The sequence below is a fragment of the Carassius carassius genome, chromosome 14, assembly GCF_963082965.1.
Source record: "Carassius carassius chromosome 14, fCarCar2.1, whole genome shotgun sequence".
NCBI lineage: Eukaryota > Metazoa > Chordata > Actinopteri > Cypriniformes > Cyprinidae > Carassius > Carassius carassius.
In genome coordinates, this window is record NC_081768.1 from 2482921 (window position 1) to 2496011 (window position 13091).

The 13091-nt window shown below is 31.9% G+C and overlaps 1 protein-coding gene across 3 annotated transcripts in view; it reads right to left on the reverse strand.

Annotated features, from left to right (window-relative positions):
* Positions 1 to 13091, reverse strand: part of LOC132156710 (signal-induced proliferation-associated 1-like protein 2) — a 138461-nt gene that overhangs the window by 62539 nt on the left and 62831 nt on the right. For all 3 annotated transcript variants that reach the window (XM_059565681.1, XM_059565680.1, XM_059565682.1), the window contains exons 5-8: positions 8678 to 8852; positions 7015 to 7118; positions 5071 to 5228; positions 2912 to 3488 (exon numbers count right to left, since the gene is read on the reverse strand). In XM_059565681.1, coding sequence (XP_059421664.1) covers positions 2912 to 3488; positions 5071 to 5228; positions 7015 to 7118; positions 8678 to 8852 — 1014 coding nt within the window. The remainder of the gene's footprint in view (positions 1 to 2911; positions 3489 to 5070; positions 5229 to 7014; positions 7119 to 8677; positions 8853 to 13091) is intronic.

Sequence of the window (13091 nt, forward strand, 5' to 3'; positions counted from 1 at the left end):
ACACATATATATATATATATACACACACACACACACATACACACACACACACACATATATATATATATATATATATATATATATATACACACACACACACACACACACATATATATATATATATACACACACACACACATACACACACACACACATATATATATATATATATATATATATATACACACACACACACATATATATATATACACACACACACACACACACACACAGTTCCTTTGCAAAAACAGAAATACAATGCAAATGCAAATAAAAATTTTCAAAAATCATGTTTTTTCATTGTGCATTCCAATTAATCTCAATCAAACTGCAGCTGGGTTATTTTGATTAAGTAAAATTAAAAAAATACAGCTAACAAAAAACAATAAAACATGATAACATAATATGCCTAAAAATATGATAAAAAAGTTATATGTTAATGCAAATAAGCTCTTAATATATAATAAACATTTATGTCTAATACATTATTAAAAAATTTCAACAAATACAATATTCAAATTTATTTATTATATCTATTTTTAAGCTTTTTGAGTGTTTTATTATGTATTGTAAAGGACTAATTAGACAACAGTACTAATAACGAATATAACAATCAGTACTTATATAACAAATAATATGCTAATTAATATGACTAATAATACAAATATAATGAAAATTAATATTTGTTTTTTTACAAATTATTTAAAAATACAAATAATAATATAATATGACTATTCATCAAATGTGTTGTATGTAAGTTAATTAAATAATTATGATTATTAACAGTACTAATGATTAATATAACACATTAAATAATTATAAATAAATGTTTTAACAATTTAATAATTAACAATTACATTTTTATATTAATAAATTGTTCAGTAAAATAAAACTAATATTATACAAATATTATAAAAAAAAGTTACACATTATTATAATACCTTAAAAATACCCTAAATGGATGTTTTTGACCGCTGTGCCATGTCTCGCTCTCCGCACCATTCTACATTTATTTATATTTATAAAGTATGGGTTTGAAAAGCACTACAAGGATTGAAGACGCCTTTGAATCATGAATTATAAATGTCATCTACGATGCTTCAACAGCATCCGAAAGCCAAAAACTGAGCGACCCGAGTGAGTTTAACTCAAAAACACAGATCAAGAGCAGCGCCAGGAGTAACACACACCCGTCAAACAATAATCATCTAAGAAGATTTCTTAAGACACACATTTCATCAGGCCGAGCTCTTCACAGGTACACGTGATCACATGTACAGGACGACGATGAAAACATTTCATTACAGACCCTTTTATGATAAAAACTAACTGAATATCCCCTAATGATTAGACTGTTACCCAAGAGAACACGAACACAACTGCAAGCCAACTTTCTTCCCCAGCTTCGAGAAAAGAAGAATTAGCAGGTTTTGATTGAGCCAGATTGAATTTTGATTAAGAGAAAACACTGAACGGAGTAGACAGACGTCTGAATGAAAGAATCCTGAAGACATCAAAAAGATGAATAGAAATAGGGCATCATGGGAGTTGTCGTGGTTGACAGTCATTAAGTTAATCTAACAATACCGCTATATAAATAAAGAAATTAGTACTTTCAATCAGCAACGATGAATTAAATGAATCTAAACTGACAGTAAAGAGATTAATAATGTTACAAAGTATTTCTATTTTTAAATAAATACTGTTCTTTAGAACTTTTCTACTCATCAAAAAATCTTTAAAAATTAAATGTATCAAAATATTAAGCAGCAGGACTTGTGATTAGCAATGTTTCTTGAGCATCAAATCAGCATATTAGAATAATTTCTGACACTGAAGACTGGAGTAATGCTGAAAATACAGCTGCGCATCACAGCAATTAATTACATGTTAACATACTGTATATTTAATTAGAAAACAGTTATTTGAAATTCTAATAGTATTTCACAATTTTACGTAACTGTAGTTTTAATCAAATAAATGTAGCCTTGGTGAGTAGAACAGACTCCTTTTAAAAACTAAAAATCTCACAGAATTAATTATTTTATATTTCAAGCTAAACATTTGCACAATTAGTGTGGCAAATATATATGGTTAATTGGAGGCGTTTCTGAATGCAAATGACTGTGAAAATGAACGAGCATGGTGCTTAAAAACGTGGGATTTATCAACAATGATTACTTACTGGTGTGTGCAAGAACCGTGTGTGCTGTGCACATTTGATAAATATGGATTTGTTTGTAATTGTTAGTTAAATTAGCCCCTTTAGTAGTGCAATAAACATATCCCAAATATCAAAACTCAAAATATGTATATAAATATTTTACATTTAATGTTATACGTATTGATCAAAAACCCAGTTAAAACGCTTCTTACCAGTTGCCATCCTTCACAAAACTTAACATTGACCACAGTTTTATCATAGGTAGAATGCAAAACGTTTCAATACAAGCATTTCAGTCAAATGCAATTTATACAATGTTTCAAACCTTTAACTCAGGGGAGAAAATGCACCTGCCGCAACAGTTAAAAATCAGATCCAATAATGCATCCAACATGAGCTGCATCCAAAGTGAATTAAATACTCCACATGTTGATAGCAGCTCCCTGATGCGCCGAAATTATATGCAATATTATAATGTTTGCAGGAGCACACGGTAAGAGCCAGATAAAAAAAAAACTGAGCAGGGCTTTGATACAAAAATGCACACAATGAATGGCGACTGTAGAAAGCAAAAGCCAAATCCCGGATATTTTGGGACGTTTTAGAAATCCCAGCCAGACGCATTTATTAAGGTCCAAATAAAGGATATGTCCAGGGAAAAGATGACGTACGGTCACCCTAACTTACACACAATCTAAATTGAATACATAGGACAAAATATAGAACTTAATAAATAAGGGCCCTTACCTCAAGTCTTTGCACGATCTCTCGAATGTCCTCTCCACAGTTGTCATGCGCGGAAAACATCACGCACTCCCCTCGTTCGTAGAAGATCTTGATGCTCATGACACCAGACGACCAGCCGATGACGTCCCGACAGGAGCAGTTAAAAATCACATTCTTAGACTGCTCCTCGATCAGCACGATGAACTCGTTGGAGATCCCCAGCAGGCACTCCACGTCCGCCGATTGGCCGAAATCCCGCGCCACCACGCTCCACGTGACCGCGCCCACGCTGTGGAGATGGGCGTCCTTCCGCGGCTTCACCCGCTCTTTCTTCTTAGCCCCCAGCGTGATGAAGCTGAACTTCACCGCCGAGTCCACAGTCGTCGTGCTCACGAAGTTCTCCGCGAGGTCCTTGAGGTACTCCTGCCGCGTGCGGGTCGCCATTGCACGAAACTTCTCCGATTTGTGCGCCGCGTTTTCCCCGTTGATCACCTTGGCCAGCAGGAAGTCCCTGAAGACGGCTGACTTGGGAAAGGTCACTCCTTTAGGAATGGGAGGGCCGAACGGAGGCACGTCTTTGGACCTGGATACCGCAACACTGCGAAGATGACAATGAGGGAGATTGTCTGGTGTAACTTACGCAATGCAATATGAGATGCACGTCACAGATCTGAAAACACGTATGTCTGATCCCATTTCTACCCCTACACCTCGTTTCACGCGTTAATTATAACATTCATCAAAAATATCTGAATTTGTGTTCCGAAGTCGAAAAAAAAAAGTTCTTACGGATTTGAAACGAAATTAGGGCGGGTAATTAATAACAGAATTTTCATTTTTGGTGTGAACTAACCCTTCAAGGAATAGCAAAAATCTGAAATGAATGATTAATTCCGTGAAACAAAAAAAGGTGCAATTTTGAGGAAAGTTCATACAGATCTTCGCAAAGAAAGCAGCAATGAGCATGAACTGGCGTCTCCAAAAATAACAAAACAAGAACCATAAATAGTCTATATGATAAAGTTTTGTGATGAACTACAAGTGAAATACAAGTCGTTATTCACTGGAAACGAGAGCCAGTGTTATTTTAATATTATTTGTATACTATTATAGCTTTGATTTATATATTTAGCTTTCATTATAAGTTTAAGTAATTTTGTTATGTGCTTTTATAATATATATATATATATATATATATATATATATATACATATATTTTACATTTTCTAAAATTATAATAATTTTTTTCATCTAATATTTACATTTGAGTAATTTTGCTTTGCTTTTGTCATTTTTATGATATTTTTCTATATTTATATAATTGCTTTAATTGTTTTTTTATTTTAGTTTTAGGAATTTTCATTTCTATTTTATCTTTTATCAATTTGTTACTATTCTATTTTAACACAATATGTTTGTATATTATAATTGTAATTTCGTATTATATTGTACTGTTTATATTCCAGTTTTATTCTTTAACTTTTTAATTTTTTACTTTTACATTTCTATTTTATTGTAACAGGGTGGTCGTTTATTTGTCGCATATATTTTTTAATTAGTTGATTAATTTGTAGTATTCGACTGTAGTGTTTTATTATTATTATTTTTTCTAAATTCCTGTTTTTCTAATATTTATACATATATTTTTTTCCGCTTTCATTTTCTGCACTTTTTCAATGGCCAAAAATGATTTTAAAAGTTTTAATTTAAAAGCAACAACACGAATCAAGATTATCAGTGAATAACGACTTTAGCTGTGTTCCATAAAACTATAATACGAGTTCATAAGATTATTTAGAGTAGGAGTCATATGAACTATTTTCATGGCACTGGTATATGTCTATTTTTGGGTTTACAGTAACTGGTCACTATAGGTTTCATGATATGAGAGATGCACAAATCAGACTTATCCATTACATAATTTACTCTTTAATGCAATAATTAAATGCCTCAAAAAGCCTTTGGCATTGCTTTTAAACAGAAGATCAAGCCAAGCATTGACTCATGGTTGATTCCTGCGAGTAATCCAGCATTTAATGCAGGTCCGTCAGCTTCATTGATATTTTTCTCTCTTTACAGTAACAGACTTCACTTTATTTCTCTTAATATAGTGCATCATAATCATAATTTACGGTGTAAATCAAAGGCATCGTTCCCACACAGACGTTTGCTTCACTCACCTGTAGCAGACGTTCTCAGTGCACGGATTGTGAACTTTAATGATGACAAACACATGCTGGAAATGAGAGCGGATGTTTTTGGGGGTGAAAGGCAAGGCACCGGGCTCCTGAAACACGATGGTGACGATGTCATTTCCTATGTGTCTCTTTCTGAGCAACTGGTGAGAGAAGACAAAGAGCAGAGGTGCATGGACTCATTTCACTTCGGCTAATATGAACTAAAAGAAACTCTAATTAAAGGAAAAATTACTGAAATGATATTTTCAATCCTCTTTGGTAACCAGGGCCCAAAGTTAACACTTGCAGTATGAAATAATAATAATAAGAATATACATAAAATATTATTTTATGTTGTTAAAATATTGCATGTTGTTACAAATATTGAAAAATAAATGGACAGCAGCTATAATGATAACTCTAAAAATAAAATAATAAATAAATAAAATCATAAATTTTTTTTGTTGATAAAAATTGTGAAAATAAAACAAATTAGTAGTAGTAGTAATTTTATGTTGATAAAATCTTGAAAAAAATCATTAAACTTATAATAATAACAACAAACACATTTACAAATAGAAATAATAGAATACAAATAATAATAATAATAATTTTGTAACTAAATATAGTGAAAAAAATAGAACAACTTGTTGCTAAACATTTTGAAATTAAATAAAAATATAATTATTATTATTATATTATAACTGTAACTCCTTCTACTAATTATAATAATACATGTGTGTTGATAAAAACAGTCCAAATTTAACACTTGCCAAGTGCAAACCGAGGGTAAAATAAATATGAGTTATTGATATATATATAAAAATATGAGTTATTGATATATATATAAAAATATGAGTTATTGATATATATAAACCATCTGACATAATTTTTGCAACATAAAAAAGGCACAAAAGATGTCAGCAGATGCTGTGAAAGACTACTTAAAAAATCTCTTATGCTCGTCCATAAGTACAATATCTGTAACCTGAGAGATTTTTAGCACTGTCAGCCCTTCATACCTCAAAGATATTTGATAAGGCAACGGAGTGAGGAACTCATAATATTCCATTAACCCCGAGCCGTCATATTAATCATGCGCTTGCCTTCCTGTGAGTGGCCAAGGGTTACAAACAGGATTATGGGTGTATGAGAAGATATGAGGCTGAACTGAGCCAGAGTCTTCTGGAAGCTTACGGACAGGGATTTATGCTCTAATCCTGCGCAATCAAATAGAATTGAAGTTGGAGAAGAAAAAGACAGAAAATCCTCTAATCCTGCCAATCACTGTCAAGAGATGTAAGTGACAGCGATCAGTCAAGACATGTGCAATGATGAGGCTCCGTTTTAGGAAAGTCATTGCAACTGAATCATTTTATACAAAACATATTAATTATATTTAATGGCATTATATGCAATGCAGTGCATGCATTTACCAAATTAGACTTATAGCTTTTAACTTAAGTGAAGTCCTCAGTTTTAAGATTTTTCTGGGTTTTTTTTCCTTATAACAAGTAAATGCTTTAAAATGCACATGCATAAAAAAAAAGCTGAAAACACATACATACATAAATAAAAAAAAACTAAAGATAAAATAAAATGGTGAAAACAATAAATAATGAAATAGAAATAAAACACTAATGTATAGTTCAGAATATACAGTTAGAAATAAAATAAATTGTTAAAAACGGACGGAAAATATAATCAAAGTTTTCATCAAAGAGATTCATCAATATATCTTTTAATTTATAAAACATATTCAGATTTAAATACATTCGGTTTTCTTTCACCAACATTACAACACTATATCAACTCTATGAACATCAAAACCCTGATGAGCATGAATGCAGAACGCAGCTAAAGGGACCGACAGACAACAGCATTATCTGTTCAAGAGAACATATCACTATTACACATATAATAATGCGCTCACAGTGAGCTCTGTACCTGCTGTCTGTTGTTGGGAGTGTAGGGCAGGAGTGTGGACACGTGGAACATCAGCTCGTAGTCTTTATATGTGGTGTAGAGCGAGTGAGAGCCGGTGGAGTCCGCTGGAACAATCAACACACCACAAACACATCCTGGGAGTCACTATTTCAGCAGCATTCAGATACTACCACCCATTTTCATAGCATTTGAAATCAGTTCTGTTTTCATATTTTCTGTTTTAATGTTAATTTTAATTAATGCTTTAGAACAGAAAACAGTATAAAGTTAGAAAATATTTAAAAACAGTTCAAACCTGTGGGTATAAAAAAACAACAACAAAAAATGAAAGCGGCAAAACAGAAATATATATATATACATAAAAAAAAATAATGTTTATATATAGAAATAATTATAAATCGTTTAAATCCGAGGAGAAGAAAAAAATCAAATACCATTCAGAAAACAAAAATGTGTGTGTGTGTGTGGGGGGGGGGGTTACCAAGATTTACCATTAATTATTATCAATAATAAAGTAATTAAATTAGAAAATAATTTAAGTAAATAAGTGTACACAGAAGCAACAAAACCAGTTAAGTGCCTGAGCACAATAAGCACTGTGCTTGTTTATTTAGTTTTAATAATAACAACAAGAAGAACAAAAATTATTTCATTATCTAAATAAATAATAGTATATATATATATATATATATATATATATATTGCAAATGTGAAAAAATAAATGCTATTAAAATGTAAAGTGTTTAAGATCAATATGCACTGTTTATTTATAAATTATTATTATTAATTAATTAGTTAATTTCTAATAATATTAATTATCATATTTTATCATTAAGTAAATAAATAAATAGCATATATTATATATCATATATTAAGTATTAGTATATATATACACTACGCGTCAAGAGTTTTGGATCAGTATGACTTGTAATGTTTTTTAAAGAAGTCTCTTCTGCTCATCAAGGCTGCATTTACTTTAATAAAAAATACAGAAAAAAATGTAATCTTACTAAATTGTATTGCAATATAAAATAATGGTTTCTATTTTAATATCCTTTAAAATATAATTTATTTCTGTGATGCAAAGCTGAATTTCCATCAGCCTTTACTCCAGTATAAAGTGTCACATGATCCTTCAGAAATCATTTTAATATGCTGATTTATTATTAAAATTATCAATGTGGGCATCAATGTTTTTTTTTTTTTTGGAAACATTAATTTTTTTTCAGGATTTCTTGATGAATAAAAAGTTAAAATGAACAGCATTTATTCAAAATATAAATCTTTGCCATTGCTTCTCCTCAATTTAACACATCCTTGCTGAATAAAGGTTTTAATTTCTTAAAAAGAAAAAACTAATCTACTGACCCCTAACTTTTGAACGGTAGTGTATATCATTTTTTTTGTAATTTTTTTTATGTATATTTGACATAAAAGATTTTAATGTATATTAGAAAAGAAAAACATTATTTTACAGAATCATAATATTTCACACTATTGATTTTTGATCAAATAAATGCATCCTTGACGAGCAGAAGAAACTCCTTTACAAAACATTAAAAATCATTCTGATCCCAAATTTTGACCGGTAGTGTATAAAGATAACTTTTTATAAATGTGAAAAAGTAAATGCTGTTTATAGTGTTGTGTGTTCAGCACATACTCTTGTTGTCCAGCTGAGCTCTGTACTTGGTGAAGCCCTTCAGCCGGACTCTCTGACCGAGCAGATCCAGGAACTCATCCAGCGCCGGCCCGGCGTTCTCGTTATTGTACATCTCCTCCTCTGTGCTCTGAGCCGCTTTACAGTACAGGACGCCCACTTTGTGCTGGAAACTCAGCTGCAAGAACAAGTGCCACAGAAGCTGGTTTATGGCAAATTCAAATAGTTTACTATGACTAAAACTTCACGCCTCGAGCAAAGGCATGTAATCAGATGAAGTCATGAATAAAACACTCATCTCTGCATTCATTCATCAGGTTTAGTTTTTAGGTGTGGATGGGTATTTTCATGTACATGAGTACATTCAGAAGAGCTCAGTCTGTGACACATTGACTACAAACAGAGACCTTATTCATGAGGATTTAATAATCATTATGGAAATGGAAGGATTAAAAACTCAGCAGCAGAGTAGTAGAAAACCCCGTGGATCATCATGATTCTCTCTCTCTCTCTCGCTCTCTCTCTAAGAAAATATCGGAGTTACTTTGTTTTCCCATTTATTGACTGACGAGTCTCCTGTCCCTATATTGAGAGAAATCAGAAGCACAGAAGTGTTGTGTGCACTGTGTGAACATGATGTAGTTCTAGACTAAATGTGGATGTGCATTAATTTATCTCACTCGCAAAAAAAAAGATTTAGTATTCATCGAAAGGAATGAAAACAGCAGAATATGATGCAAACCTGCAATATGTGTTAAATAACACAAATGTATCTAATCCTATTTGATTAACTAATGCCTTTGCTGCTGATCTTTGATGATCCAGTTCAACCAAACTAACATGACTTTAGATTAACTTGTGTAAAATTGAGCTTCATTGTTTTGTTTTTTATTGCTGAAGAGTGTTGAATCTTCCTCTCCTGTGTTCTTCTGCACACACGTGAATTTACTTTTCCTTCAGCCTGAGATTTATCCATTACACTTTTTTGGTGTGAAAGTGCTTTTACATTTGCTATAAATAGAAATTCTTATATTATAAACAACCAAGCCCTGCTCATAATTAAAAAGTAATGCAAAAGTAACGTAATGCATTGCTTTCCATAAAAAAGTAACTAAGTAACGTAATTAGTTACTTTTTAGCAGTATTGTAATGCATTACTTTTAAAAGTAAGTTCCCCCAACACTGTTCAAAATGTGTGTTTTTGTTTAGTTTGAGGCAGTGTTATTTTTGTTATGCACTTTTATCGTTTTAAAGTTATAATGAACTTTTCTTTTCATACTCCAGTTTTAATTTTAATTTTAGATTAAATCATTAAATGGTTAGTTCACCCGAGAATGAAAATTCGTCCATCTTCTACTCACCCTCGAAGCATCCTAGGTAGTGTTGTCAAAAGACCCGGTACTTCGGAACCAAGTCGGTACTACAAAAATGAAAATGTGACGGTAGCAGGTTTCTTTAAGTAGCGGTGGTACCGAGTACCTGGTGAACCCGGTTCTTGACGCATACAGCGCTATGATTTCTGCGAAGCAGAAAACGCGGACGGAATCTCAAAATCCAGTCATGAAAATGAAACTTACATTTTAATATCACAGTCACCAAATTTGTCAAAGTTAGCATAAATTAATAAAATCAAATCTCCATATGGACCAGTATGTGTAAAAGTTGGTTGAAATCTGATTCCTGCATGTTTGTTTACTACTGTACATAGAATGAATCAGTATCTGCCGTCTCAATGAGGACATAAATACATAAACAACATCACCAGAACTGATCTGAGTCACATCACAAGCATTTTACCGTTTCATTTGAGTAAAACCAGTGTCAGTTTAAAGGTATTCACAGCAACCCGTCAAAATAAAAGTTCATTTTTACATAAAAGGCATTGTGCTAGAAATATTACTATTATTTAGTAGAATATATGTGATACTGCTCCTACTGTTGAAATTTTTTTATAAAACTTTATTTTTTAAAGAAATAAATCACACAATATTTCTTCCATGTTTTAATTTTAATAGCAAATCCATTTTATTTATAATTTTTTTTTAGAAATTAATATTATTTTTTAAACCACTTTTTTTTTATGTTGCTTTGGCAACTAACTGAAATACATTTGTTTAGGTATTACTTTTTTTATGAGATTTAACTTAAACAACATCAAAAAAAAAAAAAAAACATTTCATTTCAGTAAATTTTTTCCTTAACAAATTTAACTAAAAAAAGGAATAAAACTATATACACAAATAAATCATATACTGTATATTCTGTTTGCTTTGCTGTATTATATCTGTAAAATAAAATGTACTTTGCAAAGTGAGCACAATATGCACTTTGTTTGTTTATTTATAATAACAACAACAATAATAATACCATTATTATTTATATTATTATTATTATTAAAGGAATTGCATACACAAACACTCTGTGTAAGGGAAAATGTAAATGGTATTTCACAAAGTAATCACAATATGCACACTTTGTTTATTAATAATAATTAATAATAATCACAATTAGATATAATAATATTATTAATTATTATTATTGAATATTATTACCAGTTTGAGGTGGTTTGCTGGTGTAGTTTAAGCAAGTTTAGCTGGCCACCGAGCTGATAAAGTGTTCAAACCCTCTGAAGAAAGGAAAAGAGTGGGTTAAGGTCAGCTCTCCACCTGTTTTCCTCACTTCAGCATTAATGATTTTAATCAGTCTCTGGACTCTCCCTAAGTTCATTTGATCTGAAGTGAGCTGTGACACAGCAACACTGCCCTCACAGACTCTGAACGCAAGCGTAACCCAGTCGTGATGCGAATCAGACTCCGCTCTCTTACGAAGGTCAAGTATTCCCAGCGTGCAACCGTACTGGCGACCTCGCTCCTGGAAACCTTCAGCAGACTGTTTCAGATTAGGAACAGCCAGTGACTTCCACGGCGTCTGCTCGAGCAGCGCTAATGCAGTCCAGAGGAGATGCCCTACTTGGCTTCAAGAAGGACACACACACACACACACTCGAGTGATTAAAGGAGTACATGACGACATCCAAACCGCTGACACATTCTGAATGGCTTGAGATATGTCCAACAGGCAGATTTTAGAGAAAGAAAATGGTGAGAAACACAGAGGAGCGAATGTGATGTGAGCAGTCATACGAGCCAACAGTGATGTCATTAGATCACTTACTCTCGACAGTTTACATTTAAACAGCAACAAAGTGTCAGTAGTTCTGTTACACACCCTAGTGTGCATCAAAAATAATATTTTATAAAATAAAAATTATTATAAATTTGAAAATCATTATTTATTACAATTTTGCAAATAAAAAACATGTATGTACAGTGTGTGTGTGTGTGTATATAATTCTACACTTTAAAGAACATATATTTAAACTGATAAATAATTGTCTTTTTATTATATTATTTTTAAAAATATAAAATATTTATGAAAGTGTTTTAATGTATGCATATTTTATTATATTACTTAAAAATCTTAACATATTTATTAGGGTAAATAATAAGTAAGAATTTCTTTATAAATATTTTATAAAAATTACAATAATATTTTTAACATTTTAAAAACCTACATGTTATATATATTAAAACATTTAATATAGCTTTTCATATTTATATATAAATTTCAACTGTTAAAAAATTTGACCTTTTATTTAAAATAATTGTTTAATAATTAAAATATTTGTTAGGAATCATTGGGGAAATTAATGTCAACAGACGCATAATTAACTTGTCTTATTTTAAGGCAAATTTTAACACAGCATCACATTTATTCTTCATTTAAAAAGGCAATGCCAGAATTCACTGTGACCAGGTCAGTGGAGATTTTCATACATGATGACAGGGAATCATCAATTTCATGGGACAAGACCTTAAAAAGCAGTGAGATGTGTTGCAAAGGTCAAAGACATCAAAACAAGGCAGCACACTAGGGTTTAAAACAGAGCAAGAAATGCCAAAAACACAGACCGAGTCTGAAATCTTTGACACGGACACTTTCTATTGGATACGGATATTTTATTCAAACGTACAGAAGAAAGGATAATGATTAATGAAACACATTCTTCTGTCAGTTCCTCACAGAGAGCTCAACACAGACCCAGATAAACCTCTGAATGACATGAAACACCACAAGAAGAAAGAAACACAGGCTAGTGATGGAGGCACAAAGAGCTGAGTGGTTTACATAACGCCATCCTGACTGCGGCGAGTGACATCACTGCTCCCATCAGCCCTCGGGGCAGGAATGACTTCCTCTCACGACTGAGACTCAAGCACCAGCAAACATGCTGTAATCATACAGTCATTTACTACTTGCACAGCGCTAACCGTCACACTGCAGAAACAGTGAGCAACCTGCTGCTGATGACTGCTTCTGGAAGCATTTTTCCCATTCATTTCTCTAAAGAGCTTTA